At 46.4% G+C, this 14,567-nt stretch overlaps 1 protein-coding gene across 1 annotated transcript in view; it reads left to right on the top strand.

The window, feature by feature from the left end:
* SYNE3 (spectrin repeat containing nuclear envelope family member 3) overlaps positions 1-14,567 on the top strand; it is a 138,806-nt gene that overhangs the window by 108,226 nt on the left and 16,013 nt on the right. The window contains 3 exon segments of the mRNA XM_030213911.1: positions 1,152-1,304; positions 5,068-5,240; positions 12,574-12,655. Of these exon segments, the coding sequence (XP_030069771.1) occupies positions 1,152-1,304; positions 5,068-5,240; positions 12,574-12,655 (408 nt within the window).

Consider the following 14,567-nt stretch of genomic DNA (forward strand, 5'->3'; position numbering starts at 1 on the left):
ATGGCTTTCACCACCAGCTGATTTTTACCGTGGCTTAGTAAACTGCTAAAACGCCCATAGTTATAAAACGGGCATTTTATCATTTAGTGTGTACATTAAGGTCTTAATACTGCCTGATGAATTCCCCCTAAATCCTTTGAATATCGACCCCTTTGTTTTTTTAAGATCCTCTAGAGTCCCTCATCTGCTTATCTAAAAGAAGTACTGTAATTACAAAATACGTTCTGACCCATGTTTTACATTCTTCTGACTCATGTCAAGTTCCTGTTCCTGCAGTTAATGCTGATTTTTACTGCTAAAAATTTGTCTTTATTTCTGTGTCTTCTATATGGAATGTTTTGCCAGTGAAGTGACGCTAGGTTAATGATTTGGCAAAGTTAGAAAGCAAGTAAAAAATTCTTTCTTTTATGAAGCTTTTGATAGGAATTGCTGAGTGTTTTATGATTATTTTGTTTGTGTCTAATGTTTTTGTTGTTGATGTATGTGATATATTATTATGTGTTTGTTTATTTAACTCTTTTGTGTTTTGATCCTGTTATCTGTGAAGGATAAATTTATTTTCTGGACGGAGAAATATAAATTGTTTTAAATAAATAAAAGAAAAGAAACTTAACTGTGGGGTCCTTTTACTAAGGTGCGTCGAAAAATGGCCTGCGTTGTAGGCGCATGTATTGGACACGTGCAGGTCCATTTTTCAGCGCGCCTGCAAAAAAGACCTTTTTTTTTTGGCTAAAAATGAACATACAGCAAAATAAAAATTGGCACATATCCATTTTGGGCCTGAGACCTTACCGCCATCCACTGACTTAGCGGTAAGTTCTCACGCATTAACTGGGTGGTAATCGTCAGAGTGCGTACACTGCTGATTACCAACGCACCACGTGGTAGAAAATAAAAAAATATTTTCTGCCGCGCATATCAGATGCATGTAAAAAATGGAATTACCGCCCGGGACATGTGGTAGTTCCAAATTGACGCAATTTGGATGCACGTAGGCGCCTGCACAGCTTAGTAAAACGGATTCTGTATTCAGGTGTATCAGACGATTTTCTGATTTTTTTTTTTTTTCACAGTAGGAAATCCTACAGGTCATGTTTTCTTTCCCTGAGTTTGCTGCTGATTTATCCATGTCTGATCCCCCTCTCCTTCAGGCCAAGTTAACCATGTGTAAGCAGGGCATCAGTGAGCACCAGCTGTTCGAGAAGAGACTCGCAGACCTGCAGCTGTGGCTCACATCGACCTCAGAGAAACTCAAGGACATGACGGAGATGCGGGAAGAGGAGGCCGGCCTGGGGGAAGCGGAGGTGAGGCACAATCAGCGCACAATATGCCGTGAATTTTAAAAGGCTAGATAGTGCTCTTCTGCATGAAACAGATAAAATAACATGTTATGCAGAGTCTCACTAGGTACAGTAACATGGTCCTAAAACCTACACTGTCAAGGAATGTCACATGGAAATCGGGGCTTTGCGAGCCTTTTCTAAATATTTAGCATGATGGGCTCTCCCTCTCTCCATACTATTTAGAGCAGAGGTTTTCAACCCAGTCCTTGGGGCACACCCAGCCAGTCCAGCTTTTCAGGATATCCCCATTGAATTCAGTGGGGGATATCCTGAAAACCCCGACTGGCTAGGTGTGCCCCAAGGACTGGGTTGAAAACCCCTGATTTAGAGAGAACTTGCAAAACATCTTCTAATCAATAACAGCAGGCCTTGATGTTAACTAGCTCCTGTGCTTATCTAAGTGATGTACAAGAATAATAATTTCGAACTGGGGAAGTTATAAAATAGGATTACACTTTAGTAGCCTAGTATATAATTGAAGTAAATTACAAAAACCTACCAAATAAAAGCTAAGCTGTAAGTTTCATTGGGATACGCTTTACCTTAGACAGTGGGGGGGAGGGAGAGGTGTTATTACTGTTTTAACAGGACAGAAATACTAATGGGTCAGCGACAGGAGGTGGAGAAGGGTAGAATAGATCCAGTGGATTGCAAGAGGGTAGGAAAGCAAGGGTAAATAATAACCTCGTATGTTAGCCTCCTTAATACATGCCCTGTTTTCAGCCAAACATAATAAGCATTTCATACTGGGACTGACTGAACGTCCATCAAGCCCAGTATCCTGATTCCAACAGTGGCCAATTCAGGTCACAAAGTACCTGACAAGATCCTAGAACAGTAAAACAGAATTTATGCTGCTTATCCTAGAAATAAGCAGTGGATTTTCCCAAGTCTATCTTAATAATGGCTTATGGATTTTTCTTATAGGAAATTATACAAACGTTTTTTAAACCCTGCTAAGCTGACTGCTTTTACCACATTCTCTAGCAACAAATTCCAGAGTTTAGTTACACGTTGAGTGAAGAAATATTTTCTCTGGTTTGTTTTAAATTTACTACTTAGCTTTATTACGAGCCCCCTAATCCTAGTATTTTCGGAAAGGGTAAGCAAGCGATTCATGTCTACCCGTTCCACTCCACTCAGTATTTTATAGACCTCTATCATATCTCCCCTCAGCCCTCTCGTCTCCAAGCTGAAGGGCCCTAGCTGCTTTAGCCTTTCCTCATAAGGAAGTCGTCCCATCTTTAGGAGCCTAAATTTTCAACTGGAAATTCATCTGAATTTAGGAGCCTAAAAGTTAAGTTCATAAATTTAGGCCTGTCATTCGTTTGCCTAGATCTATGAGTCTAATTTATGAGCCTAGTGCTGAAAATTAGTACGAAGCTCCTAACCCCTGTTACCACCTGCTTTTAATTATCCTAATTTAGGGAGTTGAGTGAAATTTTGAGTAGAAATGTATGCATTCAAGTCCTAGCTGGTTTTCAGAGAAGCTAAAAACCAATTGATATTCGCACTTAAACCTCACTCAAGACATTTAAAAAAGCAATGAAAACTTAGGGCCTGAGAGCCAAAGGATTTACGCTCCTAACTTAGAGAGTTATGGTCACTCTCAAAGTTAGGAGCGTAAATCCTTTGGCTCTCAGGCCCTTAAGTTTTCATTGCTTTTTTAAATGTCTTGAGTGAGGTTTAAGTGCGAATATCAATTGGTAAAACTATTTCACAATGTAGGAGTCACAACGCTAAAGCAGGATTCATGAGTTTCAGTCTAAGAACCCGTGAGATGGAACAACCAGAAGATTTTGTTGGTATGATCTAAGAGATTTGTTTTTAACAAAACCTTTTTTCCAAAGAGGAGCTGGAGTTCCAGAAAGTTTGTCACAGGGAGATAAAGAGGTGTATTTTCAAAGCACTTAGGGGTCCTTTTACTAAGGCGTGCCGAAAAATGACCTGTGCTGGTGTAAGCGTGTGTATTGGGCACGCGCAGGTCCATTTTTCAGCGCACGTGCAAAAAATGCCTTTTTGGGGGGGCCGAAAATGGATGTGCGGCACAATTAAAATTGGCACGCGTCCAATTTGGGCCTGAGACTTTACCGCAGTGGCATAGCCAAGGTTGGGCTTGGGTGGGCGAGCTCAGGCCCACCAGTAGCAGCACACCTATGATGTGGCCGGCAGAGATTCCCAAGCTGAAAACTCCCAACAACTGTCCCTCCTGCATACCTTATAAATAGCAGATCTTCGCCTGCAGGAAGCAACGACTGATACGTACTGCTTACACCGGCCCCACAGCCTTCCCTCTGACGTATTCCCGCCTATGCAGAAACAGGAAGCTGCATCAGTGGGAAGGATGTGGGGCCTACATGAGTACTGTGTATTAGTTGCTCCTCACTGCCGGTGAAAATCTGAAATTTAAAAGGTGTGCAGGAGAGGGGGGATATTTGAGAGACCATGTGGCATGCAGGCGAGAGGAGAGACCAAATCACCTATGGGATGGGGTGGGGTTCTTCTTCCCACCCATCTTGGGCCCAGGCCCACCCAAAATTGGGTGTCTGGCTACGCCCCTGCTTTACCGCCAGCCAAAATTGGGCGTCTGGCTACGCCCCTGCTTTACCGCCACCCATTGACTTAGCGGTAAGGTCTCGCGTGTTAACCGGGCGGTAATCGTCAGCGCGTATACGCTGGCGATTACCGCCACGCACCAGAAAATAAAAATTATTTTCCGACCTGCGTATCAGACACACGTAAAAAATGGAAATGCCACCCAAGCCATGCGGTAGCCAGACGGGAGTTCCAAATGGACGCGCATTGGACACGCATAGGCGCCTTAGTAAAAGGGCCCCTTAAACTTACCAAGTTGCATAGTAGCCTTTAGAGGGCCATCTCACGGCTCATAAAGTCAGAGCCATGGCTGCGTCAGTGGCTCACTTAAAGTCAGCCTCCATTGAGGAGATTTGCAAGGCTGCAACGTGGTCATCAGTCCACACAATCACATCTCAATACTGCCTTCAGCAGGATACCCGACGCGACAGTCGGTTTGGGCAGTCAGTGCTGCAGAATCTGTTCGGGGTTTAGGATACAACTCCACCCCCCCCCCCCCCCCCCCAGACCCATTTTTGTTCTGTTCCAGGCTGCACTCTCAGTTAGTTGTTTATAGTTTCAGGTCAATCTACGTTATGTCTTCGCCGTTGCGAGGCCCAATTGACCAATGTTCATTATTTTGAGTGAGCCTGGTTGCTAGGGATACCCCAATCGTGAGAACAAGCAGCCTGCTTGTCCTCGGAAAAAGCGAAGATACTTACCTGTAGCAGGTGTTCTCCGAGGACAGCAGGCTGATTGTTCTCGCAAACCGCCCACCTCCCCTTTGGAGTTGTTGTTTGTTTATTATTTGCTTTTTGATTAAACTGAGCGGGAACGCTCACGCGACGGGCGGGAAGTCGTCCGCGCTGTGCGTGGTTCGCGCGCCAGAAGGCTCTGGCAAAACTTTTTTTTATTTTTGTTCAGTATGGAACTTTGTACGTCTTAAGTGCTTTGAAAATCAGCTCCCATGTGACCTTGTCCCGAGGCTACGCAGGAAATGGCAGAGGAGGGGAGTTGTGACCCACTCCTACATCCGAATCCAAGGTTGTAGGCACTGGGCCCCAGTCCTGAACTGTCTCACTTTCAGGTTAACGTACGTGACCTGCTTCAGCACCACCCAGATTTTCACCCCACTCCCTCTGCGTCACAGAGCCTGCTGTCCGACCTCCATGGTAGAGAGATTCAGCTGCACCGGCTGGAAGCGGGGGGACAGAACGTCACGGAAAACTCATCTGATGCAGGGGCAGCGCACATCCAGGGACAGCTGCGGCAGCTGAGCGATTCCTGGGATTTGACCAAAGGACAACTGGAAGCACTGGCAGGGTAACTACTTACTTATTTATTTATGTATTTACTTATTTAATACATTTATACCCCACGTTTTCCCACTAGTTATAGGCTCAATGTGGCTTACATAGAACCGTAGGGAAGACCGCAGTACAGAAAAGTACAATTAAACAATGTTAGAGTAAGGTAATAGACAAATAGGTATCATTTAAACAAGTAATTTTTGTTACATTTGTACCCTGCGCTTTCCCACTCATGGCAGGCTCAGTGCGGCTTACATGGGGCAATGGAGGGTTAAGTGACTTGCCCAGAGTCACAAGGAGCTGCCTGTGCCTGAAGTGGGAATCAAACTCACTTCCTCAGGACCAAAGTCCACCACCCTAACCACTAGGCCACTCCTCCACTCCTCCACTGTTGCTACTATTTGAGATTCTACATGGAATGTTGCTATTCCACTAGAAGTCGGCCGATCACCAATGTGGCCACGCAGGCTTCTGCTTCTGTGATTCTGATGTGCAGGACGTCAGACTCACAGAAACAGAAGCCTGCGCAGCCTTCTACATGGAATGTTGCTAGTGGAATAGCAACATTCCATGTAGAATCTCCAATAGTATCTATTTTATTTTTGTTACATTTGTACCCTGCGCTTTCCCACTCACGGCAGGCTCAATGCGGCTTACATGGGGCAATGGAGGGTTAAGTGACTTGCCCAGAGTCACAAGGAGCTGCCTGTGCCTGAAGTGGGAATGGAACTCACTTCCTCAGGACCAAAGTCCACCACCCTAACCACTAGGCCACTCCTCCGTTGATTTCCCTTTTATGAGGAGGAGTGACTCTTACGGTGGGAGGGGGGATAGGGGGCGGGAGGTTAGGGAAGGGGTGGGTTAGATAACTGAGGTTCTTGCTATAGGTTTTAGATTAATAACAGCGGGGTATATTGGGGACTGTAAGGGGGTAACGTTTGATGAAGCAGGGTTATCTTCTTAAACTTTGGGGGTCAGTTGCATAGTTGAGACAGGGGTACTTCATAAGGGAATAGGTATTTTCTGACGTGCCAGCTATAAAACATTGTTGATAGATAACAGTGGTTGATGTTGAACAGTTTGACCTTTGTTTATATGTTAACATGAACCTGGTTTATATTAAGGCTGGGGGAGGGACCACAAGAACAAGAGGCTGGGGGAGGGACCACAAGAGCAAGAGGCTGGGGGAGGGACCACAAGAACAGGAGTTCCTTCTCCGATGTATTAATTTATACTAAATTACCAAGTGCAGCTGGAATGGTCGAGGTGCGGGGAGCAGGGGCGTATCTGCTTGGGGCCACAGGGGCCTGGGCCCCCGCAGATTTCGCCCTGGACCCCCCTCCCGCCGCCAACCCTCCCCCGCCGTTGCTGTCACCTACCTTCACTGGCGTGCTTCTGAGTCTGACGTCCTGCACGTACAACGTGCAGCGACGTCAGACTCCGAAGAAATTTTCGGCGCCAGCTTCGCAGACTGCAGTGGAAGAAATGAAAGGACCTCGGCTGGGCTGGCGGGGGTTGGGGGTCCCCTGCCAGCTGAAGGAATTCTTTTAAAGGCAGCAGGCAGGAGGAAGCGGAACTCGGCTGGCGGGGGTTTGGGTCCCCCACCAGCGAAGGTAGGCGACAGCAACGGCGGGGGGAGATTGACAATGGCAGCGGCTGGGGGGAGGGGGATCGGCAATGGCAGCGGCGGCGGGGGGGGGGGCTTTAATGTGCCCCCTCAGTCTGGCCCTGGCCCCCCCCTTACCGCCGCAGTTCAGATACGCCCCTGGCGGGGAGTCCAGGGGCTTAAACGTTCGAAAAAGGGCCGGTACACAACTATGATATAAAGAACCTCTGACACGGTATTTTTCCACTTCGCACAAATTGGGGGGGAATAGTAAGGGTCGGGGAGGGTTAAGAAAAGGGGGGAGGGGGGCTTATGAAAAATAGTTGATGGCACATGTTCTGTTTTTGAATCTTTTTGTGTACGTATGAATACTAGAGTTTTTGGCTATGTACTGGGAGTAAGGTAGCAAAAGAAAATACAAAGTTACATGTTAATAAGGTCGATGAATCTTGCTGAAAACCAGGAATGGGTGGGTTAGGTTGAGTCGGGAAAGTAAGCCTTCTCGAACAGGATGGAAGTGGAGGAGTGGCCTAGTGGTTAGGGTGCTGGACTTTGTTCCTGAGGAACTGAGTTTGATTCCCACTTCAGGCACAGGCAGCTCCTTGTGACTCTGGGCAAGTCACTTAACCCTCCATTGCCCCATGTAAGCCACATTGAGCCTGCCATGAGTGGGAAAGCGCAGGGTACAAATGTAACAAAAATAAAATAGATACTATTGGAGAATCGACATGGAATGTTGCTACTATTGGAGATTCTACACGGAATGTTGCTACTATTGGACATTCTACATGGAATGTTGCTACTGTTGGAGATTCTACATGGAATGTTGCTACTGTTGGAGATTCTACATAGAATGTTGCTACTATTGGAGATTCTACATGGAATGTGGAAGATTGTTGCTATTCCACTAGCAACAATCCATGTACAAGGCTGCGCAGGCTTCTGTTTCTGTGAGTCTGACGTCCTGCACGTCCTCACAGAAGCAGAAGCCTGCGCGGCCACATTGGTGATCTGCAAGGGCTGACTTCTACATGGAATGTTGCTAGTGGAATAGCCAAAATTACCACAGATACTCTGCTATTAATACTAGATAGTCTCAATACAAATATAGCAGAGTTTTTTTGTCCATGAGGGAAAAGTCTCAACAACTACGGCTATATTTTACACACTTACGTGTTCATTTTATAGTCCGTAGAAAAAGTCATCACTGACTCAAAATAGCAACATTCCATGTAGAATCTCAAATAGTAGCAACAGTGGAGGAGTGGCCTAGTGGTTAGGGTGGTGGACTTTGGTCCTAGGGAACTGAGTTCGATTCCCACTTCAGGCACAGGCAGCTCCTTGTGACTCTGGGCAAGTCACTTAACCCTCCATTGCCCCATGTAAGCCGCATTGAGCCTGCCATGAGTGGGAAAGCGCGGGGTATAAATGTAACAAAAATAAAATAGGTACTATTGGAGATTCTACATGGAATGTTGCTACTATTGGAGATTCTACATGGAATGTTGCTACTGTTGGAGATTCTACATGGAATGTTGCTATTCCATGTGCACGTATGTGCAGGACGTCAGACTCACAGAAGCCTGCGCGGCCACATTGGTGATCTGCAAGGGCCGACTTCTACATGGAATGTTGCTAGTGGAATAGCAACATTCCATGTAGAATCTCAAATAGTAGCAACAGTGGAGGAGTGGCCTAGTGGTTAGGGTGGTGGACTTTGGTCCTGGGGAACTGAGGAACTGAGTTTGATTCCCACTTCAGGCACAGGCAGCTCCTTGTGACTCTGGGCAAGTCACTTAACCCTCCATTGCCCCATGTAAGCCGCATTGAGCCTGCCATGAGTGGGAAAGTGCAGGGTACAAATGTAACAAAAATAAAATAGATACTATTGGAGATTCTACATGGAATGTTGCTACTATTGGACATTCTACATGGAATGTTGCTACTACTGGAGATTCTACATGGAATGTTGCTATTCCACTAGCAACATTCCATGTAGAAGGCTGTGCAGGCTTCTGTTTCTGTGAATCTGACGTCCTGCACATACGTGCAGGACGTCAGACTCACAGAAACAGAAGCCTGCGCGGCCACATTGGTGATCTGCAAGGGCCGACTTCTACATGGAATGTTGCTAGTGGAATAGCAACATTCCATGTAGAATCTCAAATAGTAGCAACAGTGGAGGAGTGGCCTAGTGGTTAGGGTGCTGGACTTTGGTCCTGGGGAACTGAGGAACTGAGTTTGATTCCCAGTTCAGGCACAGGCAGCTCTTTGTGACTCTGGCCAAGTCACTTAACCCTCCATTGCCCCATGTAAGCCGCATTGACCTGCCATGAGTGGGAAAGCGCAGGGTACAAATGTAACAAAAATAAATAAATAAAATAATTTTCTAAAATTTAGATAGTTCTGGCTTGATTTTACGGATTTGGGTAAACTATTCCCTAGTTGTGTGCCTATGTAGGAGAAGCTGGAGGCTTAGGTAGATTTATATTTAAGGCCATTACAATCAGGGTAATGTAAATTTAGGTAGGATCGGGTTAAACTTGGAACTGTTTTACTTCCTACTGATTCCTTCCTCTGTGCGTCAGCCTTCCCACCTACATTTACATACACACGCGAATGCCAGTATTCTAGGAGTTTCCGTGTGATTGTGAACACACATGTGCTTTCATGGAGCACTTTCTGAAAGTACACGCCAGCGTCCATCAGTGTGGACTTTGCAGGTGAGCGTTCACGTGGGCAGAGCGTGGGCAGCTGCACATTTACACGCACAGATTATGAAACACTATGATCACATCTATGCAAAGGGATGTGGTCATGGGTGCGGAATGGGCGGGTCATAGGTGTTTCTAAAAACTGTGTGCGTTGTAGAATACACCCGGTCCACGCCTAACTTAGGCATAGGCATTTACACCAAGTTTTACTCAGCGTAAATGAGCACGACTAAATTTAGTCACGCAGACGGGCGCTAGGTGTATTCTATAAACTTTGCCTAATTTAGACAGAGTTTATAGAATACACCTAGTTGGGGGGGGGGGGGGGGTTCAGTGCTGATTTTTAAGGCGCCATATATAGATTCTAACCCTAAGGGCTGACGCCCAAAGGGGCCCTTTTACAAAGGTGCATCCAGCATGTGCCAAGTCTGCATTACCGCCAGTTACCGCATGCCCTGGGCGGTAATCGTTTGGCCCGTGCCAAAAATACACGGTAGAAAATATTTTCTGTTTTCTACCGTGGGGCGCCTACCCGGCGGTAAACAGCAGTTGACGCGCTCTGCATACTTATCGCCTGGGTGGCGCGTGAGACCTTACCACTAAGTCAGTGGGTGGAGGTAAGGTCTTAGGATTGAAAATGGATGCACACTGGTTTTCATTTTGCCGCACGTCCATTTTCCGACCCATTAAAATAATCCAGGTCTTTTTTTCCGGATGCAGTACAATAAGGGTCCGACGCTTGCCAAAAACACGTGCCTACACTGCCGCAGGCCTGTTTTTGGCGTGCCTTTGTAAAAGGGCTCCAAAGTTAGGTGCAGAAGTGCGCACTGAGCTAGTATTCGACAAAAGCCATTCCGCATGGAATGGACTTCATAGAATTCAAGTTTATCACAGATCATCCTTTCACCTAACCGTGGGTACAATTTACTGAATCTGGCCCTGTCAGGTTAAGTTTATAAAAGGGTGCCTGATTTAAGAAGCTACCTACTTATTTACTTTATTTCTTAGAGTTTATTTACTGCCTTTTTGAAGACGTTCGTCAGTGACAGTGTACAGCAAGAATAGGCCACACGTCGACAACAGAACAATTACAGCAGTAAAACTATTCTAATAACAGGGGTGATATGATACAGACGTTCAAATATTTGAAAGGTATTAATCCGCAAACGAACCTTTTCCGTAGATGGGAAGGCGGTAGAACTAGAGGACATGAAATGAGATTGAAGGGGGGCAGACTCAAGAAAAATGTCAGGAAGTATTTTTTCACGGAGAGAGTGGTGGATACTTGGAATGCCCTCCCGCGGGAGGCGGTGGAGATGAAAACGGTAACGGAATTCAAAAATGCGTGGGATAAACATAAAGGAATCCTGTTCAAAAGGAATGGATCCTCAGAAGCTTAGCGGAGATTGGGTGGCAGCACCGGTGGTGGGAGGCGGGGCTAGAGGTTAGGAGGCGGTGCTAGTGCTGGGAAGACTTCTACGGTCTGTGCCCTAAAAATGGCAGATACAAATCAAGGTCAGATATACGCATAAAGTAGCACATACGAGTTTTATCTTGTTGGGCAGACTAGATGGACCATACAGGTCTTTTTCTGCCGTTATCTACTATGTTACTATGTTAATAACAGTACACATTGGGGTGATTTCAAAATATGGCGTTGAAAAGTTCTATAAGCTTAGGCGTTGTTTATAAAATAGCGCTTACACACAGGAATCACACCTAACTTTAGGTGCGGTCCATTTGCACCAACGGAAAAGTGGTGCAAATGTCCGTGGCTAAATTAAGCTCTTATCCCCCCTTATTCTATGAATAACAACACGTGTAAATCCTAGGAACGCCCCTGTTCCACCCATGACCCTCCCTTTTCCTTGCCCCTTTTTTTTTTACTTGCATAAAATTCCAATTAAACCTAATTAGTGCCAAAATGGCAATTATTGGTGCTAATTAGCTTGTTATTCAATTAAATTGCATACACAAATTGAGCGCACACCCAAATTTGCGTGTGCAGTTTTTGACGACTTGTGTAGAATATGGGGATTATATGTGGAGGGGCATAATCGAACGGGGTGGCCAAGTTTTCCTGGGGCCGTCCTCGCAGGACGGCCCCCGTGAAGGGGCAGGGAAACCCGTATTATCAAAACAAGATGTGCGTCCATCTTTCGTTTCGATAATATGGTCAGGGACGCCCTAATCTCAACATTTAGGTCGACCTTAGAGATGGTCGTCCCCGGTTTTCGGCGATAATGGAAACTGAGGACTCCCATCTCAGAAACGACCAAATCCAAGCCCGTTGGTCGTGGGAGGAGCCAGCATTCGTAGTGCACTGGTCCCCCTGACATGCCGAGACACTAACCAGGCACCCAAGGCGCACTGCAGTGGACTTCAGAAATTGCTCCCAGGTGCATAGCTCCCTTACCTTGGGTGCTGAGCCCCCCAGACCCCCCCAAAAACCCACTACCCACAACTGTACACCACTACCATAGCCCTAAGGGGTGAAGGGAAGCCCCTACATGTGGGTACAGTGGGTTTTGAAGGGCTCACATTTACCACCATAAGTGTAACAGGTAGGGGAGGGATGGGCCTGGGTCTGCCTTCCTGAAGTGCACTACACCCACTAAAACTGCTCCAGGGACCTGCATACTGCTGTCATGGAGCTGGGTATGAACACAAAAAGTGAGGACGAGTTGAAGAGGAAATCCAGAAAACTTTATTAGTAATAAAATGACGACCCGACACGGCCGTGTTTCGGCATCAAAGCCTGCATCAGGGATCAAACAAATCTTTTTAAGTTGTCACTCGATAAAAGACCATGTGGCTGTAGGATTTCCTTAGAACACAAGAATTGAGCAGTCAACTGTGAAGCGCCTCGACAGCAATACACATAAATGGGTGTCGGCAATGGCGGCGGGGGGCTAAAATGTGCCCCCTCACCTCGGGCTCTGGACCCCCCCCTCCCTCCGAAGTCTGGCTACGCCCCTGTACAGAACATGGCTGACATCTCTGGGTCTTTTTTTTTTCTCTTTCAGCCTTCCCCAGGTGGATGAACTGGGCCCTCCCTCCGAGGATGTGATGGATTCTCTCAACCCAGGAGAGAGCCGTAAAGTCAAGGTTGGTATAAAGTGTCAATCTGCAGAGTAACTTCTCTTCATGCTCAGCAAATTATGGACACAGGAAATGAGCTGTGAAATGGCCATAAAAGTAAAGGGGGGGGGGGATGTCTAGGACAGTGCTTCTCAGCCCAGACCTAAGTTGAGGCACACCTATCCCCATCAGGTTTTCAGGATATCCACAATGAATAATCATGAGTTAGATTTGCACGCACTGCCTCCTTGTTATGTAAATCTATCTCATACATATTCATTATCAGAATGCATGCGTATTGTGAAAAATTGCGGGAAGACCTTAGGAAACTGGAAGACTGGGCATCCAAATGGCAGATGAAATTTAATGTAGACAGATGCAAAGTGATGCTCGTTGGATAGAATAATCCAAATCATAGTTACCTGATGCTGGGGTCCACCTTAGGAGTCAGCAGTCAAGAAAAAGATCCAGGTGTCATTGTAGACAATACGCTGAAATCTTCTGCCCAATGTGCAGCTGCGGCCAAAAAAGCAAACAGGATGCTAGGAATTTTTAAGAGAGGGAGGCAAAATAAGACCAAAAATATATAATGCCTCTGTATGGCTCCATGGTGCGGCCTCACCTTGAGTATTGCATTCAGTTCTGGTTGCCGAATCTCAAAAAAGATATAGTGGAATTAGAAAAGGTTCAAAGAAGAGCGGCCAAAATGATAGAGGGGATGGAACTGCTCCCATGTGAGGAAGGGATAAAGGGGTTAAGGCTCTTCAGCTTGAAAAAGAGATGGTTTTGGGGGGGGGGATATGATTGAGGTCATGATTGGTATCTGGTTGTGAGGACTTTTCGCCTCTAGTGGTCATTGTGAATTTCAACATTTTTTGGAAGTGGAATCTATACTTGCAGGAAGCTCAAAGAGTTCGGGGAGAAGGACCAACAAGATATCCAACAGGCCTGAAAGTGACTATGACAACTTTGAGATTTTTGGGGCATCATTAAGAATTTTGAACTATTATATTGTGAACTTTTGTCATTTAAGGCAATTGTGACCTATGGAGAATAGTACCTTAACCACGACTCCAGTTAGGTATTTAAAATGTATTTATTAAATGTGTTTTTGTAGTAAAGATAATAAAATGTAATGTAGAATTAATTTTACAATTGCACAATGATTGTTCGTAATATGCATATTTATTATGGATATCCTGAAAACCTGTCTGAGTAGGTGGTTCCTGAGGCCCAAGTTGAAAAACACTGTCTTGACCAGGGGCGTATGTGGACTCCGGCAGTAGGGGGGGCCAGAGCCAGAGGGAGGGGGCACATTTTAGCCCCCCCCCCCGGCCGCCATTGCCAGACCCCCACCCCGCCACCAACGACTCTCTCCACCCCTCCTCCCCCCGCTGCCAAACCTCCCCCGCTGCTGTTGCTTACCTTTGCTAGCGGGGGACCCCAACCCCCATCAGCCAAGGTCCGCTTCCACCTGCCAGTGCCGCTGCCTTTAAAAATAATTTCTTCAGCTGGCGTACAACGTGCTGCGATGTCAGACTCCGAACTGGATTCAATAGCTATACAGCACAGGCCGGCCACGGAGGACGAAGAACTTTACAGACCTCGGGTTGGCTGGCGGGGGTTGGGGTCCCCCGCCAGCAAAAGTAAGCAGCGGGGGAGGGTTGACAGCGGTAGGGGGGTCCAGGGCGAAATCTGCGGGGGCCCAGGCCCCTGTGGCCCCATGCAGATATGTCCCTGGTCTTGACTCATAAATACTCCGGCCATGATGCACAAAGCTTACCGTGCTTGCAATGCTTGCTTTAAACTGGTTTTAGCCGGTCTAAAGCAAACATTATTTAGTGTCTGTTGCACAAGGTGGTTCTGCTTAGCTTTAACCATTCGCCATAGCAGCTACTGATAATCCAATGCATTACAACGAATTCATCAGTATTAAAAT

The sequence above is a fragment of the Microcaecilia unicolor genome, chromosome 9, assembly GCF_901765095.1.
Source record: "Microcaecilia unicolor chromosome 9, aMicUni1.1, whole genome shotgun sequence".
NCBI classification, from domain to species: Eukaryota; Metazoa; Chordata; class Amphibia; order Gymnophiona; family Siphonopidae; genus Microcaecilia; species Microcaecilia unicolor.